Genomic DNA, 21,830 nt, shown 5'->3' on the forward strand with positions numbered 1-21,830 from the left:
ATCCTTCTATAAATGATCGTGAAAGAAGATCGAATCTTCATTGAACGATTTTCTTTGTTTTTATCCTTGTACTGTATATCGCTTATATATACAATATACAAGTGTTACATATAGGTAAAAAGAAAATAATCTTTGTATCCTTTAGGGGATAAGAGAAGGGAGTTTATTTATCCGTTTAAAATTTAAAAACATCTTATGAAGTTAAATTAAAAAGTTTCAAGAGGGAATATTGGTTTTCTTGCTTCGAATAAAAATTTCAAATTTATATTCATTCCGATTCTTTTTTTTCTTCTTCTTTTTTTCCCTCCCATTCTCCAACTTTGCAAACTCGTTTCTTCCTTTCGTTCCTTCCTTCCTTCTGAAATTTTTCTGTTAATTTTCCATGTATATGTATCGCGTGATACATCGTGAAAAGACGCGTAGAAATATTCAGGAGAGAAGAGAGGGAAAGAAGAAGAAGAAGAAGAAGAATACAGGTGTCAGGGGATCGAACGAGGTTCGTTTCCGTTTGAACCGAATTGCACTCTTTTAGCCGCGGTCGAGCGGCATTAAAAGGAAACAGTATAGATAGAGTGTTCTGGCGTGTAAAAATGCGGCGCAGGAAATTCTTCGGCCCGCTTCCTCCTCCTCCTCCTCGTTCCGCCTCGTTTCCCCCTATTTTCCGTTCGCCTAAAACTGCGCGCCAAATCCGTGTTCTAATCCGTGACTTTTTCCCCTCCCCGATTTTCCGCCATACTCCTCCTCCCCCCCCCTTCTCCTTGCCTGTGACACTCTCACCACGACGCCCTCTATAGGTTAATTGCACTGCACGGCGTGAATTATTCGTAATTTTTAACCCGAATACGTCTCGGGACGATGTGACACAAGCTATTTATCGCTCGCGCGCCCTCATTTCCCCTAAGTTTATCGCGAGAATTTCTTTTATTATCGCGCTACGATAACAACGCGTTGGTCGTCGATCGATCGATAACGAACGCGATTAACAAGGATCTGGAAGAATGTGGAGATCGAATTGGGACGAACGATATCGAATCGAAATAATTTTCATAATTTTATCTTCTCGATTAACACGTGCGTTCTCTCCTCGAGCACGTTGTGGCCACGTACACAAATTGGATAAAACTTCTTTACGTATCGAATAGTTTATCGTCCGTGGGTAATTTGTAGGTTATTTCGTTTTTCGCGTGTATATATTTATACGAATTCGTGTAACAAGTTTGTACGTGTAACAACTTGCAAACAAGTTTGAATGTAAAGCGCAGGTTCAACCTGAAACCTTAATCTTAATTTATTACGCGAAAGCTTGATAGTAGCTTGTATGCCAACAGTTAAACCATAAATATAAATCAACTTGATACAGCGTGTGTTGTTAGCGCAGCCCGTTTTTCAACCACCTACGTATGCTTCCCTCCCCCCATTTTCATAAACCGTTTCTCTATCTCTTTGAGGAAAATTCCTACGTAAGTTTTCTCCAAAAAAAAAAAAAAGAGAGAGAGAAAAGAATTCGTTCAACGAACGATCGGAGGAAGAGAGATCGATCAATTTTTCTTTCTTTCCTTCTTTTTTACATCCGAATCGTACGATATAGAACAGAGTTTCGCCGTCGTGATTTCCGATTCAAACCGTTTTCAGAGTCACTGTATCGTGAAACTACGACGACGACGACGACGACGACGGCGGCAACTCGTACGCGCGAACTTGCTCGTTGTCGTTTGCGCGACGAGTAATTGCATGCACGATATTCGGCTGCTCAGTGCCAACTGGAAGTTTCTGACGACTTCCGTTCCTCTTCACAAAGCCCAGCAGCGCCACGGCACGTTCCACGTACGCGGTCCTGATTGGCTGCGGGCCAACTTAACGAGCATGAGAGTCATATAACGTCGATAAGAAGCACGCGGCCAGCGTAAGAATTGTACGCCAGAAAATGCAGATGGTTGCGGGTCGCAAAACGAAGAGATAGAGGGCGGGTCGGATAGGGAGGAAGGCGAAAGCTCGCACGAATGGAAAGATCTCATTGCCCGTGGCGATGCTCCTTCAGGGCTAAATAGAATTTCGAACGGTATAGAATGGGAAATTGATAAAATTTTGATAAAGGAAAGGTTTCAGGAGAGGAGGGGAGAGGGGAGACAGGGAGTTAAATCGATGGTTTTATATTTGGAAAATTTAAAAGCGACGTAGGAATTGGAGAGAGAGAGAGAGAGAGGATATTTTTAGTTGGAATCCAAAGTGAATTTAATAGTAGAGGCAAAATTCTTTTTCTAATTCTACGAATAAAATATGATAGATCGACGAAGCGACGAGCTTCTAGAGTTTCTTCACGGATTTGAAATGAGATTGGACAACAATTGCTTATTAATATTACACATCTTGTCGCACTTTTTCTTACGAAATAATAACAAAGTGTAAAGAAGGATATATATTATTCGTAAAGGAATTCTCTCTAAAAAAAAGGAAAAAAAAAAAAAAAAAGAAATAATGCGTTGTACGGGAAAAAATGTTTAAACTCGGATATGAAATATGTATTCCCTCGTAAATCCATTTCGTAGATTTTGCGCTATACGGGGTTTTTCGTGGAGGAGTACGTAATGCACAAGTGAAAACATAGGATCCAGTAGGAGTAATTATTCCATCAAAGCTTTTTCGTGTTCCCCTTGCGCGATCCCTGTTTTTCAGTGAATTTCGGTGAATTTTCTAGGTTTCCTTTTTTCCTCTTCTTTTCTTTTCGCGAACATCACGTTGCAAATGAATCGCGTGTCGATGCGGTTTCTCCGTGCAAAGGTCAATTACCGATAAACTTGGAAGGCACGTAAACGGATGGCGCATAAAAGATGGCGTGGAAGGAAGAAAGGTGGAGAGAGGAAAAGAGGCGAGGAGACACAAAGTGGCGATCGAAAAGTGGAAAAGAGACGGTTGTAAAATTTAGCGTACGTTGAGGCGAGTTAAGAAATTGTCACGTGAGCGAACCACGCTCGCTCGCTCGTTTAGGGCGAGAGGCGAGAAAAATCGACTCGATTTAAAAGCGTGTTGTCGACCGATTTTCGAAAGATTCACGTGACAAGGGGCGGTGTTTAAGCCGGTGCGAAACACGTGACACACGCGATCTTCTCATAAACGAGCGAGAAATTTTTGACGCGTTTATCTTTCCCTCGTCCTATCGTTTTCTCTTTCTCGTTAACCAACTGGCCGGATATAGCCTCGTAAAGAAGCCTCGTCACGATCAGTTTCTTTAAAAATTGTAACCGAATTTTGTTTCATCGCTTTGTTATACGCTTAACTTGGATATGTTGCGTCAATATTTTTTTAATGATATATATATATTGTACGCGTGTAACTATATATAAATCGACGAGTTGGTAGTTTTGAGAAAAAGTTGATCGATAGACGGTAGAGAAGAAGGTTATTAGAGAAGAATTCTAAGCTGTGGAAAATCAAAGCAGAATCGAGTTTTCTCTTACCATCTTGAATTCATCATGCAAAAATAATATCGTGGAACCTTCACCCTCGCAAAAAAAAAGAAAAGGGGGGAAAAAAAATATACCCAGTGAAGGGACTCATTTTCCTTTTCATCTCTGGACTTCGTTTTCGTTTCAGTTTCTCCTTATTTTCTCTCGAGAGTCGAGATTCATTTCAACCCATTCCTCACATTTTATATATATACACAACCTTTCGTTCCAATTTTTCCAACCGAATCGTATTCGACCGAAAAAAAAAAAAAAAGAATCTCTCATCGATCCTCCAACGATGTTAACACACACACACACACAAAAAGAAAAAAAAAGATATAAATCAACGATCGCGAAGAATCTACTTTCGCGTTACTTTTCAATCCTTTCGAACAACTCTCTCTTTCTCTCTCTCTCTCCGTCGTTCATTCCTTTGCGAGGAATATTTACCGTGCGGTTTCGCCCGTTCCGAGGGCAACAAAGTCCTAAATATCAAACAACGCTTTTAACCTACCGCACTTTCAACAATCCCTCTCTTGGCGAACGGAACGCAAACAACATCGAACAAATTTACCGACGACTCCGGGCCTGCAGGAGAGAGAGAGAGAGAGAGAGAGGAGGAGAGGGTCGGCCGAAATTTCGGGCGCAAATGACGGCCACCTCTTGTTCTCTCTCTCTTCCTCCCTGTCTCTCCCTCGATCCGTCCCGCATTGAAACCGCATCACCGCGATTACCAGCGAGATTCGAGATTCGTTCTACGCCACTATCGTCGGATAAAAGTATCGGTTTAAAAGCTCGATTTCGGGCCACGGCTGCGGGCCACAGGGAATTTCTCTGCTTTTCCGTTTACACGGATACCGGGGGATCCTCTGCTGATTCACGGTTGCCGCGGCCAAAGGATTACCGAACAGAGGGAGAGAGAGAAAGAGAAAGATTCGGGCAACCGATGGCTTGACGTTTCGATAAAGAATAGTTTTCGACACACCGGCCCGATGTGTACCGATCAAAGGGGATTGGACGCGTTCGTGTTTCTCACTATATGTTATATTAATGTTCGTTATTTGTTGTTGTTGGCTCGCTCTGTTTTGAATTCGATGTGTATATATATATATATATAAAATACGCGAAACGTGTTTCGCTCCTTTTTCTTTTTTTTTTTTTTTTTCCTCTCTTTTTCGATAATGGAACGCGAAATGATTGAAAAGCCGGAGGAAAAGGAGTTTTTCTCGTCGCAACGATGGACGGAAGAAGAAAAAAAAAAGAAGTAGAGAATCTTTCTTTCTTTCTTTCTTTCTTTCTTTTTCTCCGTTCACGTTTGTTCCTCGTTTCTTTGGCGACCTTTGGCGATTAATTCGCAACTTCCATCCAGTTGGAAAACGTTATTTGTATTTTTATAAAGTTTGGCGATGATACCAGAAAGAAGTTCGCAGCTTTATGAAGAAGGGGAACTTCTTATAAGAGTTCCCGGAAAGGAAAAGGAAGTTGTAACTTATGAATTTCAAAGGGAATTCTTAATTAACTTGGAAATTCCGAATGAAAATTTTTAATTAACGAAAGAATCTCTTGATCGAATGATGCGACTTGGAATTGCTGCCGAATAGTTTCGCAGTTTTTTTTAAATTACACCGTGCAAAGAAAGATCGCAAAAAGTTTTCCCTCCCTCCTCCGAATATACATGTATCGCGACACGTATATCACGCCTTAGTCCTTCGTCCACTCGTACATCATTCCCTTCCTTCCACCACCTTCTTTCGTATCTCCCTTCCATCTATCTTTCCTTATAACCTTATAACGTCAACGTTTTTTTTCGAAAATGAATTTCAAACGATTCTGCCAACAATCGTACGCGTGTTTAAAACTCGAAAAGAAAAAAAAAGAAAAAGAAGCGATACAAATTTTCGATCGAAATCGAATTTCAAACGAAAATATATAGATAAACGATATATATACGGAATAAGATGGAGTTTACGACGATTCTTATGTTTGCCGCGTCGTATACATTCGTATATAATTAGCGTGCACACTTTCGTTACTTTACTCCGTAATTTAGACGATGCAAGCTTTTTACGCTTTTATGGAGTCGCGGAGAAAATGAAAAAAGGCGGCTCGTATTAAACTTGGCGACTCGCACGGCTTTAATTTTCTGTTTAATTTTCCTCCGCGCCGTTATATTAAAATTTAATCCTTACTCGGCCACTAATCGATTAGTTTTTTACTTAGCATTCCTGCTTCCTTCCAAGGAAAATTGATAAACAGTCCGAGTCATTTATCACGCGAACGTTGAAGCTTATAACCTCGCTTTATCGTCGTTAAGACGAACGATTCCGCGAGGATAAACTTTCCCTTCGTTTCATCTTTAAACTTCGAAACGCGCGAAACAAAAATCTCTCTCTCTCTCTCTCTCTCTCCGTCCAACACGAACTTTTAATCTCTCACTCTCTTACTCGCTCGATCCTCGATCTTCGATGTTTCTTCTCGAACTTCGTACCCTTCGATCCCGTGGCAATAAGTAATTCTGTGCTCCTCGATCGAATAAAAATCCATTCGATCGAATCATATCACGTGATTAAAACGCGAAGGAAACGCAACGATAACCCCCGGCCGTCCACTCGAGCACGATGCCCATTTTTCATTTCTGCTCGATTAACCGGCCGGTAAAGGTGGTAAAAGCCAGGCATCGATCGCGGATGACGATGCTCGCGTCATCGTCGAAATTCACGATTGCTTCGAATTTGGGCCGCGTGGCCACCGTGAATTTGGTACACGGGGATAAAATTTCCACAAAATTGCGTGTTTATCACCGCCGCGTTCAACGCTAATGCCCGCATTTCCGGTTTCCCATCGAGCCCCGACGGATAATTTCTTTTTACCGGAAGCGGTCCGGCGCCAACGGCCAATACGATCGATCGTAATCGACCTGTGCACGTAGCGCGCCGCCTATCCATATTTTAATACCTTTGTAATTGCATCACATTCGTTATTCGCTCGTTAATAGCTGGCCCATATATCGCCTCTGCATTGTCATAAACCACTGCTCTCCCACCAATCTTTTTTCCGATTGCGATACATATTCGTATACATATCGCGGGAAAATAATTTTGTTTCTTTCCACGAGAAACAAATACGAATTCGACGAATTCAATCCCGTGGCAATTTGGTTTCGAGTTGTCGACACTCGGTTAATACGCATAATAACTTTTTCCTTGCCTAAGAGCCGAAGTTTCTTACCTTTTCGACGATGAAAAAGCTCCTTTTGGTCTTTCGTCTTTGTTTCGCATTCGCACAAAAGAGAAACGCAAACGCGCAAAGTCAAACGAATTTTTCTTACGTAAATAAACCACGAACACGGTTCAGAATGAAGTTGGCTGGATAAACGTTCGACTAGCGACACTCGCGTGAAAAAACGGAATTACTTTCCTGACCGTTATTCGTTCGTGTATTCCTTTCTTTTCCTAATTCTTTTTCTTCGATCGGACCGTTGTTGAAATATCGATCGAAACGAGAATCACTCACGTTAGAAAAATTAAAAAAAAACTCGAGATGGAACGTATATAAATACATATTGGGAAGAGGGACTGCGTTTTAAAAGCTCGTAAAAGAGCAGCTCGCGAAGCGTATCGTATTCCAGGCACGTGTATTATTATCGATTGTCAACGCCACTCCGTAATAACCTTCGTAATAACTCCTGTCCTCTTTCAACACTTCGCGTTGATTCTTTCGTATCCATTTTCGGATGAAATTCATTTATTACCCATCACGGGAATAATCGTCTCGTAAATATACAAATTCGAAGAAGAGGCGTTCCTCTTCCAACGTTTACTTGGCGCAAATTTTCACGATCTCGTGAAATGGATCGAATATCGCAAACACTCGTTTCCCCTCTTTCGATTATCCTTCGATTATCGAAAGCGTATCTCTGCTTTCGTTGTACCACGCGAATATTCGGGCGAGAAAGAGGAAAAAAAGGAACTAGGAGAGGAAGGGATCGGTGCCGATGCACCGTTGCCAGATCGACGCTCCGTGATTAAATCCGAATCGGATCGGAACGCAAATTCGCGGAAAAGCGATCGGCGGAAGGAGCGGCGCGTTTGAAAATCGGCGTGAACGTGGCAGCGGGCGATTCCGCCTTCGAATCGGAATTAAATCCTTACGTACTTTGCGCTTTGGGGAAAGTTTGCAGACAGCGCGGGCCAATTAAACCCTCTCTGCAATTCGATTCGCGAAGAGGGAGACACGCGTGATTGTCGAGTTTACTTTCGAGTTTCGTAAAGAGAACACGTGTAAATACGCCGTTCGAAACAATTAAGGGATCGCTGTTTCATTTTGAATTACTTCGCGGAACGAAGCATGGGTTACGAGACGGGGATGAGCGAGAGTTTGTTTGTTTGCCGCTATTAGACAGGGATTCTCGTATATATATCTACACACACACATATATATATATATATATATGTAGATATTCCTTTCGAATTTATCGTTTTATCGTCAAAGTAGAACGATCGTTCCCACAATTTTCCACGATTAACGCGTCTTTTGTATCTCGACGTGAAAATAATTTTCGATTTTGTTTTATCGAAATTAAAATTAACGATGCCCCGTTTCATGAAGAAAAAGATAAAACTGGTTAAAGGACTTGTTCGATTGTTTTGAAAACGCAAGCAATATAGATTTCCTTCCATGACGTATTATTATCGACGTTCGTTGCAAATTGTAGGTTTGCACCGCACAACTAATATCGCGATATCGATATTAATGATTAATTACGGTATGCTTCCGACTTATGAAACGGATGCTCGCGGAATTTTTAAAACGTAAAATTTCGATTTTAACCTGCATGTGTATTTCCCCGTTCCGTGAAATTTTAATACTTTTGACATACGCGCAAGATTGAAATGCAACTGTCATTTGTTCAAATGTAAATATTACGCCGTTATTCTTGATACGTGTATCGAGTTTAAAATAAAAACGGATAAATTAAACGTTGATTAAAAAAAAAAAAAAAAAAAAAAGGTTTCCATCTTTAAAAATTTTACGAATCAATGCCTCCGGAATATATTTACACGTTCCAGAAATTTAATAGTCGCCTGAAAATTTATCAACATTTCGTGACCAGGAGCTAACGAGTTAATTCCATGAGTAACGTTAATCAACAACCCACTTAGATGGCAGATTAATCGACGTTACCTTTTCCATTATTGATTACAATTTTCCCTCGAGGAAACGCGAAAGTTCAACGCGATAAATTTCAATATTATTAAATCGCGCTCGTTGTTCCTCGTCGGTTTAAATCAAAATTCTAAGATCTACAATAATTTTTGCGAAACTCTCATCACCAACGATTGTTCGAGGACGACGGAACATGCGAAGAGTCGAACAATCTGAATTTCTTCTCGGGCGTCTTATTGGGCCTCGAGTTGTCTTTCTTCCCCATCTGTCTAGTTTTCGCGTGAAAAAGTGTTTGACGAATGGTTGTAGAGAGAGAGAGAGAGAGAGAGAGAGAAGATACGCAAAATACGGTAAATTTTCCCGGCCCGAGTCATCAATTTTCAAAGCGGAATATTTTTTTCCACGAGAGTGCTCCTTTTTTGTTTTTTTTAAATTTTATAAAAAAAGAAATATATATATATATATATAATCTTATCGCATTATATCCTATTTTGTAAAACGTCACGAAAGATTTATTTTCGTGAACATTCCGCTTTTAAAAATTGATAAACGCCCCGTGAATTATGAAACCGTGAGTGTACGCATATCGATCCTTACCTACACCGAGTACGACCACCATTTCGTCTGACTGATATCAAGCCTTATGTACAGGGGAGGAAGGGGTATACTCGAAAGGTACTTTGTTCGTAATTTACGCTTATCGAATGTTTTATCTTGAAAAAAAAAAAGAAAATTTATCCATATTTACGTTTTCTCTTTTCCAAACTAAAGAGATGAAAATTTTCGTTAACAATCTCGTAACTTAGAAAGAAAGATCGAGATACGCTTGATAAACTCGCGTTGCGATAAACGTAAAAGATGAGGGGAAAAAAAAAAAAAAGAAGGGATAAATCGTGTTTATTACTGAAAGTTAACAAGTTAGCAAGCGAGTAAACGTAGATTATCGCGGTGGATGATCTCATACTTCGTCCATAGGAATCCATAGGAGGGTAAAAAATTCGGAAAGGAGGAAAAGCGTGTCACGCGGCCGCTTGAAATTCGAGCGATTTTAAGTATTTAAGCGCAGCTTTCTCTCGTGAAAGAAAAGAATAACGCGAATGGCCATTTAACATTTTCAACGACGCAAAGCGTTTATTGCTCGCCGGGACGTTTATTATCGATTAACCGTCGCGACACCGGAGTCGAATCATCGATGATATCGAGGGACGCGGCACGTAATTGAGCCGTAGTTTGCCGAAGAAAGAGGAGAAGAGCAAAGCTTTTAATCGAGCTCGATTATCTCCCCCTAAATCGTTTCGAACACAAAGCCGTCTTGAACGCGATATTAATTCGCGGTATTTGGATTCGAGAGGATTTTCAATAATGGGAGGGGGGACGAATACGCATTTATGAATAAGATCAAAGAACGTTTATCCACGCGCAATATCCACAGCTTATCCTAGCCGAGAAACTTTTTAGTTTCCATTGACGGCCGCGTGGAGATGTCGCGTATTTATGCCGTTCGAGTATCGCGTCAGTTCTTTGTCGTGTCGTCGAACGATCCACGAGCACCGGTTATTGGTTTGTCGACGTTTTACGAGCTCTCCTCTCTCCTCCGTTCCAGACGAGAGGGGAGAGAGGCTTGTAAAGTGTTTTTATGATGCACGTTCCCGCGTCACGGCTCTTTTACAAGACACATTGTTGTCAACGGCCTTCGAAATTAAATTTCAGATTAAAATCCGAGAGAGAGAGAGAGAGAGGGTGCAGATGGCGCCGTGGTGGTACGCGCTAGTTCCTCTCAAATTTCACGGGATTCTCGCTTTTTTTTTTTTTTTCCCTCCCCCCCTCCCCTTTTCATTCGAACTTTCCCGCACGAAATTATGCAAATTCGAACTCGACAATTTCCCCGATGACCCTTAAAAAAAAAAAAAAAAAAAAAAAAAAGAAAATCATCCTTTCCTCTTCTTACGAATCATCTCATCCTCGTTACACGACGAGTAATTTTTTTTTATCGTGGAAAAACTTGATTTACAGATCCAAAGCTGGAGAGATGATCCGCGACTATCTGTTGCTGCTCTCGTGGCTGTGCGCTGTGCAAGGAAAAATAGGTAAATATCCGTGCGAATATACGTGAAATGCGGTGTGTCCGGCACACCGGTCTCGATTCCTTTTAATACGCGAACATTCGAAATTTTCACCTTTAATCGTGGACAAAAATAAATAAAAGTAATCTCATTCGGTTCATTAAAAAAAAAAAAAAACAAAAAAGAAGAGGGAGAATAAATAATTCGACTTAAAAAGATTCGAGATATCGAATCGACGGGATCCAAGGATTAGATCTAACCTCGTCAAGGAGAGAGAGAGAGAGAGAGAGAGAGAGAGAGAGAATGAGAATGCTTTTTTTATAATTAATTTCGAAACTACTCCCGTTTTACGCGACGTAACGTGATTCGATTTGCGGAAAATAGGGAGGAATCCGTGAAGAGAAAATTCTCGAACGAACGAAACCTCCACCTTATCCGTCCCCGTCGCAATTTCGCATCTTCGTTCTGGCACGAACGCGACGCGCGGCGGGACGTTACGTCGGCTCGTGGAAAAGAAACGATGTATGCAAATGCGATGGGACGGATGCGAATAAAGAGCGAAACGCAGAAGGCGCGACGACCCCCGTTCTCTCTGCTTCCAGGCTATTTCTGGCACATCACCGACATCCACTATGACCCGAGATACTCCGCTCAAGCGAACGCGGCGACCGGTAAGTACCCTCTCCCCTTCATCCCTATTTCCTTCTTTTCTTTCTTTTCCTCTCTCTAATCGATACATTCCTTCCTTTCTTTCTAAGAATTCCAACTTTCGAATTTTCTTCTTCCTCTTCCCCTTCTTCTCTTTGTTCGCGCTTTCTTCCGTGGTAGGAAGAAATTCGTTCAGCTATCGTTTCGAAGGTTGGAAAGTGGCGTCGCGTTGCCACGAAATACAACGGTTAGCTAGCTAAAATTGCGTCTATCCGTGTCGTTTGGCCGTTAGCGTGGTAACGCGGCCGCCTTCCTTGTACACCTGCGTTCACCCCCTGCGTCTCCTTCTCTTTCTCGTCTCTCCCTCAGTTCCTGTTTTCAGCGTGCTGGAACACGAGGAACGGGGTGGGTGGCGGGCGGAAGACGCCAGGAAAATTCGGCGATTACGGCTGCGATTCACCGTGGGAGCTGGTCGAGTCCGCGGCCAAAGCGATGAAAACTTATCGCGGCGAGGGGATCGAGTTCGTCCTCTGGACGGGGTAAGTTTCTTCCTCCCTTTCAAATTTCCCCTCATAATTTCTCTCATCTGCGAATAGCTTCAACTTCCTTTCGGTCATGGCGTACGTGCATCGAGGACACAACGAATGCTTGGTGTATTCCGAATTCCGAATTAGATTTTGAAGATGGTTCGTAGTAGTGTAAGAAACCAGGTTTTCTTTTCGTGCAAATTGCAATAAAAATTGTTTTTTTTTTTTTGATTAGCGTTTGATAAACTTTTATAACTAACTTTCGATCGGAGACGATGATTTTTTTTTCTCAGGATTAAATAATAATTCGTGGCCGAAAGGGTTGGTCGATCGATAAGAATCTTTGCGAGCAATTATATTTGCCGGACATTAATTGGACGGTAATCGCGGAAAGTTCGTCTAAACGAGTAACCCGTGGGAATTATCGGCTCGAGAGTCGTTGAATCGAGAATATCCGGATGTTCTCGTGGAGAACGTTTCGACGAGAATCGGTCGCGCATCTTCTTGCGATTGGATTGTCCCCGCGATTTTTTTTTTTTTTTCTTTTCCATCCACCTTATTTTCTTCGATCGTTCTCTTTTACGATAAGGAATAACGCGATTATCCATTTATTTTTGCGGTACACTTTTACTATCTCAGGGACGAAATGATTCGTTTAATCATCGGAAGGAAATAGGAGAGAAATTTACACAGTGATAGACAACATTGCGACATTTTATAAATTAGATGGAAAAGATAAATTTAATCGTGTATCTCGCGTAGAAAGGATGCAAAAAGGATGACAAGGAGGAGGAACGAGCGAAATCAGCTCGAACAGATACGAATGTTTCAGAGTTTATCGGTAAATTGGACGGTGAATCGATGAAAACTGATTAGTCTTCAACGCGTGGAAGTTATTATCATAAACCGATCTGATAATCGATAATTCGCAAATTAGGAGGGACAAGATTGCGCGGATTTGTAAAGATTTGTGTTTACCGGGACGCGAGGCAGCCATTGTTCGTCCCGTATAAATTAAACCGTCGGTTTAATAGAGTTTGATCGATTTATATTTACCGCCGAATTGGGGAATGTTAATGCACTTATGAATAAATTATCGAGCCAATTGATAATTCTCCCCCGACTTTTGCGATCCGATATAATTTTAAATCGATTTATCGAACAAAAATTTCGGAAAGGATATGTTTGTAACGCGACGAAAATAATTACGAAACCGAAATTATTAAGAAATGTTTCGAACCGCATCTCATTTTGCCATCATCATCGATTCGTAAGGTGTTCAAACGTACTATTTCTATAGTTTACAGATTCCATAGAAACGAATTTCCTTTTTCAAAACTATTAACTCGGTAATAAAAATATGCTTTTATTTCTCTTGGATCGTGGGATTACGACGGATTTCGAGCAACGCGATGTTCGAATGAAAATTTAAACGAAGGAAATTCTCACTTCCAGGAGGAGAGAGGAGGAGATCCAGCCTCTAAGAGGATCTAATTGCAGCAATTTTTTTAATGGCCTTCCGCTGGAGGATGGTTACAAAGTTTCTCCAGCTTTCTCATTAAGTCCCGCAAACACGTGTATTACGTGCATACGTAGACCAGAAACCAGGCTCAAGACTCCTGTTCATTCTTCTCAATTTGCACCATTCGATTTTCCAACTTCCTAATTGAGTTCTTCGTTCGAAAGTGGCGTACGCGCTCGTTAAACCTCTTTTACACGTCCAACGATGAACGATTTCATTAACCCCCCTCCCCACTGAAAATTTACAAAGATTCGAGGTTTTTATTTTTTCTCGAAAGGAGGGGGAAATAAAATAAAAAGATCGATCGTCTGAAATATACAATAGAGACTTCCCATTATCCGAATATATTTCTAATGTACGGATCTTCTTCCGTTATAGCGATGTTTACATACACACACGTTTACATACACTTGGATTAGAATACGACGTATTAATACGATGTAAACACTTTCCCGTAATCAGATCGATTCGGCGCGAGGCGGAGAACGGATCGCGAGCGAGTTTCACGCGAGTTAGTTTTAACTATTGAAGATAATAGAAATAATTAAAGAGGAGTGAAAGTGGAACGAGATTAGCGCAAGAATACACAAATACGGGGGGGGATGTAATTCTACGGCAGCTGATTACGATAAAATATTTAACGGCTAAAAAGGTACCTCGGATCATTGATTAACAATCCTTAGTTTAAATCCAATTTCTTTTCTTTCAAATACGCGTAAATAGGGAATGAATTTGTTATATTTTACACAATTCTTGCCAGTACATCCAGTCTAAATTTACATTTGCTCTATTTTCTAAATATGAATCAACCGTTTGCGCTCGTATTTACATCAAGTAACAAGAATGTAATTATATCATACATATTTACGTAAATACGGGTATATAATAACAAAATAGAATGGAACGACGCATGAGTGGAAAAGGGTACATAAAGAATCGTTCCAAAACTCGTACACGCGCGTACGAGCGAGGCGGTCGTTTCTTCTTCCGAAGAGGGGGAATCGTGAGGAGGGAGAAGGGGCACGCTTGAACCGGGACACCACTAACGAGCTGTAACTACTTGTTGCAGTGACGCGCTGACGCGCACTACTGGTATGAATGCCGAGCTCCGTCTCCAGTGTTTGCGGAATTTGACCGATCTGTTGTCTCGCACGTTTAAGGGGCTATTTGTGTTTCCGGTGCTCGGGCACGACGACACCGTCAACTTCTCCCAACTTGCCGAGCTCTGGTCAACCTGGCTGCCCCAGGAGGCTCTGGACACTTTAAAAAGCGGTACGTACGATCTCCACTCCCTCCATCCTTGCCCCCCCCCGTCTGGAAACGGGTTCTCTCTCTCGCTCTCTCTCGTAATCGCGAGACGACGTCGAATATCGATCGAACACGTTCTCTTAACCCTCCCCGTTTCACTTCCCACCACTCGGAACGATATTAATACACTCGTTAATGAATCTTTGTTGTCTTTGGATTTGAGAAAAATGGAATTTTTCGCTACTATAATTCGATCCGCGCAAGATCTATTTTTATCACAATTTTAAATCTAACGTTATACGGCAACGTAGGAGGGTGTTGTTTTCCGAATTTCCACCGATAATACAGGGAAGTGAGTTGAAGTTTGGACGACCAATTGGAGGCTTATGTTCGGATCAAAATACTTAAAATCGGACTTTGGAAAAGAACGAATTAATTCGGAATCGGTGTTACAGAATTATGTTAATGAAAACTATAAGAACGGATATATACGTATAAAATAAAAATATTTAAACCTACTTTCGTTTAGGTAGTAGGTAACATTTATAGGAACCTCGTTGGCCGACGAATCGTTGACGATCGTAGCGAAATGGTATAATCGGATGAACAACGGGTTGAAGAAGAAGAAAAAAAAAGCATTCAGATTCATTACTTATTGGGAAAAATCAATATCCTCTTCGACACTTCTCACAGAATCCCTCACTCGGCCGCTTGAATCAACCGCTCGTGTACACGCCCACTCGAATTTTTATTCGAATAAAAGGCGAGCGCCGAGCAAACAAAAATTTCTTCCCTCCTCTCTTTCTGCTTCCGTCGTCGTTTCAATAAAAGTCGAATAACACGAGAGAATCGTTGCGAACAGAGAGAGAGAAGAGAGAGAGAGAGCGCACCGGTGTATCGCCGCATATAACCGCGGCGCTGTTAAACTCATCCGACTATTTGGCGCACTTGTTACAGCCGGATATTACACGATAGAGCAAACCTCGGAGAAATATCGGATCATTTTCCTCAACACGAATTTGTGGCTGAACACGGCCGATAATCGTATGCTGCACCACCAATCCGGAGCGAGCGTGGCCGATAACACGCAGGATCCTCTGAATCAATGGTCCTGGTTCCAGACGACTCTCGAGACCGCGCGAAGGAAGGAGGAAACGGTAAGGAATTCGTCCGATATCAATTCGTCCGTGTTATCTCCTCCCATCGTCGCGCCAACATCCTCCTTTTCCGTTTCTATATTCCAAGCCTTTTATATTGAACTTTCCCCTACGAAACAATCGATTTTTCCTTCCATCTTCTCGCAAGACCCCAATTGTTTTTTCCTTCCTCTCTTTCCTTCTGTTCGATATGTTCGAGATATAACGGTGGATTTATTAATCGAGACGAAGGATTTACAAATGGATTCTCGCGTCGTGAAGCGAGAAATTTAAATTTCCGGGGAGGGAGGAAAGGGGGATAGACAGATAGGAGGGAGGGAGGGAGGGAGAGGTAAACACGAACGAGGCAAAGGAAGTTTATTGACGAAACGTCAATTCCTCCCTTGGGAGGGATGAAAATCGTGGGGGCGCCGCGGCGGTATCAATGCCGATGCCGCTTCGTTTCCTCCATTTTGGTTCCTGTCGCGATAAATTATTTACACGGGACGCAGTTATCGGGATGACAGGCTATCACTCAATAACACAACTTCCGACCCGAAGCTTTATAGCCTGAAACCGATCGTTGAATCCGTTTTCTCCGCGCCTCTGGATGGACCCAAGTTTCCCAGGAAATATTAATATTCGATATTGTTGGACGGCTCGATGATCGCGCTGTGAAAAAATGGAGCAGAAATATTCTTTCGAATTTCTTCTCATTCGCGTAGAAAAATGTGCACGAAAGAGAAAAGTTATCCCTAAAACTCGAACATCCCGATACACACAAGGGTGAGATCGATAACTCTCGACCTATCCAAGCTTCGTGGAACGAACAAGGATGGAAAAATGACACGAGCGCTCGAGTTTCCGTCATTCAAGATTCACACAGAGTTTCATAATTGTACCTGGGCGGAATCGATTTATCCTTAAAAACGAGTTGCAACCTCGATTCAACGCGATGCTCGCGTGCCCCGCGAGCAACCGAGGCCATTTATGGATTGATCGAAGTGTAAGCATGCTGTAAATTGTTCCTCCTGTACAGTAAAATCCTATCGTAAGCCTTCTTTCGCGATACAGGACGAGGAGGAATCTGTTTTAAAATTTTATCTCTCCTCCCGTTAAATAACGGAAAAAAAAAAAAAAAAGAAGAGAGAAAAATCAATTTGAACCTGGTACAAATAACCTGGTACTCCTTGGAAAATTGGAACGGCGAGAATGGCAGAAGGATCGTTTTGCCGAGAGAGAAACTATTTTACGCGATTTAATCGTCGCGGTGTAAAGCAGGCAGGGCACGCGATAAAGCTGGAATCCCTCGCTTCAACGGAGAGTGAAAGATGGCCGGGCAATGTGTCTCGTCGATCGCCGAGCTAACTTCCCCGAAAATTTACTCTTCGCTCCAATAAGCGCGTTTCCAACCGTCCCCGTCGGGATCGATCTTTATCCGGAACAAACGTCTATTTCATATCGGGCCGCGATGAAAAGAATTCCAATCTTCCCTCGGCTACGATTCGCTCGAATGAGAGAGAGAGAGAGAGGAGGAACGCTTTATGAGTTTGCCCCGCGAAATGAGATCGGCCGCGAATTTATTCCACGACCAATTACCATTCTGGGTCTGATGGGCTCTTTGCATTGCGAATTCGCCGGTTACGCGCTACAATTGGCGCGGTATCAGTGTCGGATCACGCGCTCCCTCTCTCTCACTCCGTAGATATCGGTTATCGATTACGAGCCCCCGAGCCGTTTAGAACGTTAGAGAGGAATCCTTCAAGCTGGCTCCCGCGTTACCCGTGGTGATAAATTATGCCGGGACTTTGAATTCCATACACGGAATCGTAATGTATCTAAATCGTTGCGTATTATATCGATCCATCCCAACTCCTAAAGGACGGTTCTTCCTTTAAACTTTGAACGCCAACTCTCGAAATAACGCAAAGATTACGTTGAGCGAGTTTATTAAAAAGTTGGCGTAATACATGTACCCTCTTGTTCTCGATTCTCGCCCGATCGCGCCCGCGTTGCTCTACTTGCCCGAGCTATATCGCGCTCGTACCACTACTCGATAACGCTTCCATTCCACTTTTACTCCACTTGCCCTTGAGCAAACGATCGAGTTAACTCCTTCCCGTATTGTCTGATGAAGATTTAACGAATAACACGAATGAATTTTTTCAATCGAGATTCAGTTCTTATAATCCACGATTATGATCTACGTTGCAAACTGCCCTACAGCTTGGGCCCGGATTTCGTCGAGCTAATTTGTACGGGAAGGGGTTAAGAAGAAGAAGGAGGAGGAGGATTTTAACAATAAAATTAATCTGATCACAAAATTGGCCGTGCTTACTCTCTTCGAAACGGCGACGATCTCTCTTGGAATTAATCTTTTGTCGATCAATCGAATTGTTTTGAATATTGTAGAAATGTGGCGCTATTATCAAGAATCTTTAACGTATCAACGTCGTTTATATTCGAGTGAATCGTGGCTCACTTTTTCGCGGCTGATTCTAACCTGAATTCTATTTTGTCCCAACTGATCCAACGGAAGAGAGCGTTGGTTTTTCCGATTGTTTTCCTCGAAAATTGAAAATAAAAAATCCAGCCTGTCTAATCGCTTCACGAGTCTACAACGACTTTAAATAACGAAATGGAAATGCTTCTCTCTCGTCAAGGATGCGCGTAAATGCATATCTCGCACGTATCGTTGAACGAGTTTGAAGCGAGCTTTTCGAAAAACGATGCGGGTGGTTGCTCGAATGGATGGAAATCCGATCTGCTCCCCGGCCAGATATAATCCTTTGTCTCTCTCCTTTCTTCCACCCTCTCCGCCTTGGAAAAATGGAAACTCGTCTGGACTGAGAAATACGAGGATCGGTGGCAGGCAAGATCGAAGATCGATCGATAATACGATTACGAATTACAAGCCGCTTAGACACGTCAGCGGATGAAACTGACCAATCAGCAACACCATTGTCGGCCGGGTTTCGATTTATCGGCGAGCGGGCTGTGAATAGTGCGGTGATTTTTCCGCCTATCGGCTGCACGCACTTTTCGGTTTCGAATCAAATCGCTCGGGGCAAAAAATTTATACGCCCTCCCTGTTTTCCCTCTCAGATCACCACCACCACCCTTTTATTGTCACCGGCCGGGAATTAAATCCGCCCTTCCTTTCTTCTTCTCTTCTATTCGTTGGTAAACGTATCGAATCGGGTGAAGGAAAAATAAAAAAGAAAAAAAAAGTATATATTCTTTTCGATGGACGCGTAATCGATCCGTTCTTCTCCTTCCCTTTTAACACGTTCAAGATTCCCGACGATTCGTCTCGCTCACTCTCGGTGAATAGCAGCGGCAAGTTTCGAGCAACAAAGAAAATTTGTCGAACGAGGAAGCAATTTAAATATTTGAATCGCTTCATACATACGCGATAAGCTGTACGTAACGGAAATGTATTCCGGCAAAGATAGAGGCGCTCGCTTCCGTAACCCTTGAACACTTTCGTGCTCGTAAGACATCGAGCATTCTTTCGTCTCCGAGCATCTCGCTGTATATAATACGCACACGAACGCATATGTAGCGTGTATATGGAAGGGAATCAAGGTACGTAGACGCAACAGACGACGTGAAACCTTCATACCGTCATATGCAGATTCTTTGAAAGCGTCCCATTTGGATTGAACGATGTATACACGTGTCGCGAATTCCAGGTGGCGAAAGATGCTCCCTCGCCAACCGCGATCGTTACTTTCCAATTTTCTCTTCTTCTTTTTCTCGCGAAATCCGTTCGTATTTTCATATTCTTTTTTTTTTTTTATCCGGAATTTATTTAAATAACATAGGGAGGAGAGGAAGAGAAATCGTTTAATTCCTGTTTAAATCGTGGCCGCCATCCTTTCCAAAGGATAAAAGTATATATGGAAAGTGTAAGGAGGAAGGGGTTTCATCAATTGCGGCAAAGTACAAGAAAGTTGGTTCGTTTATTTGAAATTCAACGGCAAGTTTGGAAAACTCTGTCGGCTAACGATAAGAACTTGCAGTTCCCCCCAAAACTGCGAGAATTTCTTTTCCGAACCGAGATTCATCGTCTCTCTCTCTCTCTCTTTCTATCTCGTGACACGTTCGGGAATAAGAAAAAGGGGATCTACGATCGAGGAATTAATTTTCAGGGTGAAAAGAGACGAAACAATGACACGCGAGTGACTCTTTGTGAGGAGTTGGAAAGAAATCTCGCGGGAGAAAAACGCCGATCCAAAACCTCGACATATTCTCACCGTGGAATCCAAACTATCCCAACTTTTTTACTTCTGCTCTCAATACAGGATAATTACGATTCGTAACGATAGTTTAACAGTTCGAATAGTTGGTAATTGCACGAGTGAGCTAGATATGTATCGTATGGATAGTTTCGTAAATTAAAAAACAATTTTTCGAATTGTGCTTCTTTCCACCGGCGAACGAGCGTCGATTCTCGCGCTTAAAATAGTTCAATTTCACGCTGCAAATCAGATTTCTTTTCTGGCTTCTCTCTAATATACAACCTGTTCCAATATGACGTTGAACGAACACGGTCAATATATATATATAAAGAGAGAGAGAGAGAGAGAGAGAGAGAGAGAGAGAGAGAGAGAGAGAGAGAGAGGGAGGGAGGGAACCCTTTTTGAAAGAGAAGCAATACGAATATATCGAGGTAAACGGTTTCTTTGCGAAAGGATCGATCGAAAGACAGGGAATGTATTGTGGCTCCCGATATTTAGAGACATCGTTTGCTTCCTCGCGTTGCGTAAAATTTCCTCGAATTTTTTTCCGTACACGCGCGGATACGCTTCTTTGTTGTCTACAGTTCTCAATATTTCCGCGGGCTTCTTATTAAAAATTTAAATGCTCGAGGGAAACGATTATTTACGATTATTTATTCCTCCCGTTCGATTTTTTTTCCCTCCCCAACGAAACTTGGTTTTTCTAAGGGAATCGATTCAAGGGAGCACGTGCATCGAATACACACACGTGCGTTTAACTGGGATATTGCTTAACCAAAGCCGATAAACCGATAGATATTAATAGCTCGTATCGATAACAAACAAGTAGGATGATGGGGTAGGGATATAGGATTAATTTCGATGCGCATTCACGTATGTAAGTCGATATAAAATATTTCCAATTCGCTTATATAAGAAGCGATATTTCACGTTTTTATTATTTGCCGGGATCGATATAAATATCTTTCACAACGGGTGAACGTGCTTATAAATATTCCGTCATTCGAAAGAATCGGACTTTGCGTTAAAAATATTATTCGTTCGTTCGTTCGTTCGTTCGTTCGTTCGTTCTCTTCGGTGAAATTATGCAAATCGCGAAGACGATATATTTAAATTTGAATCAATATCGTATTCGAATTCGCGATACACCGAGTTTAATATTTTTCAAAGTCGCGCGTATATAGGTATCTACGTATATACGCATAATAACGCGATATTTCCCGGAGCGGAGAAGAAATATCGTTGAAAAATTCCACCGATGAATATTAAATATCGAGGTAGAAGGGAAAAGGTATGCCGAAAGAATCGTGAGCGCGACAAACTGCGAAAAAAGCGTGGGCGAAAAATGGAGGACAGCGACGGTCGGAAAGGCAAATAGCCAACCGCGTATCTCATATTCGTGTGTCGAGAAGCGAGCGATCGACGAGTGAAGAAGGAGAAGGAGCGGGGAGTGTTTCGTTTCGACGGAATATACGGAATATTTGTTGTAACGTCTGGAAAGAGCGGGTGGGCCTACCGAACCGCGTAACACTTATCTCTTTCGGTGGGGGCAAAGTTTCGTTCCCCGGTGCCCGATCGACCGACGTGTTCACCGTTTAAAGAAAATCTACTTTTTCCCACCGGTGCAATTCGTTCGAAACGGAATTCTCCGTGCGAATGGAAAACGACTTTTTCCGACCTTCTTTTTTTTTTCCCCTCTTCCTCTCCTCCCCCCTCTTAACGAGCTTTTCTTTATCCGCCGACAACGTTATGCCATATCTCCTCCACTATCCCTTTCTTCGTCATTGACTTCCATTCTTTCGCGAACTTTTTCCTCCCTCTCCCTTTCTTTTC

General features: G+C 42.2%; 1 protein-coding gene across 2 annotated transcripts in view; it reads left to right on the plus strand.

Moving 5' to 3' along the window:
• LOC100864782 (cyclic GMP-AMP phosphodiesterase SMPDL3A) overlaps positions 1-21,830 on the plus strand; it is a 31,016-nt gene that overhangs the window by 5,272 nt on the left and 3,914 nt on the right. The window contains exons 2-6 of one of the 2 annotated variants that reach the window (XM_086917653.1): positions 10,623-10,696; positions 11,275-11,343; positions 11,703-11,859; positions 14,439-14,641; positions 15,575-15,774. In XM_086917653.1, coding sequence (XP_086773779.1) covers positions 10,639-10,696; positions 11,275-11,343; positions 11,703-11,859; positions 14,439-14,641; positions 15,575-15,774 — 687 coding nt within the window. In that variant the 5' untranslated portion in view covers positions 10,623-10,638. The remainder of the gene's footprint in view (positions 1-10,622; positions 10,697-11,274; positions 11,344-11,702; positions 11,860-14,438; positions 14,642-15,574; positions 15,775-21,830) is intronic. The other variant, XM_086917654.1, reaches the window with a different exon arrangement.

This window comes from Apis florea, unplaced genomic scaffold (assembly GCF_048593485.1).
Source record: "Apis florea isolate Af1SG1 unplaced genomic scaffold, ASM4859348v1 contig_2272_pilon, whole genome shotgun sequence".
NCBI classification, from domain to species: Eukaryota; Metazoa; Arthropoda; class Insecta; order Hymenoptera; family Apidae; genus Apis; species Apis florea.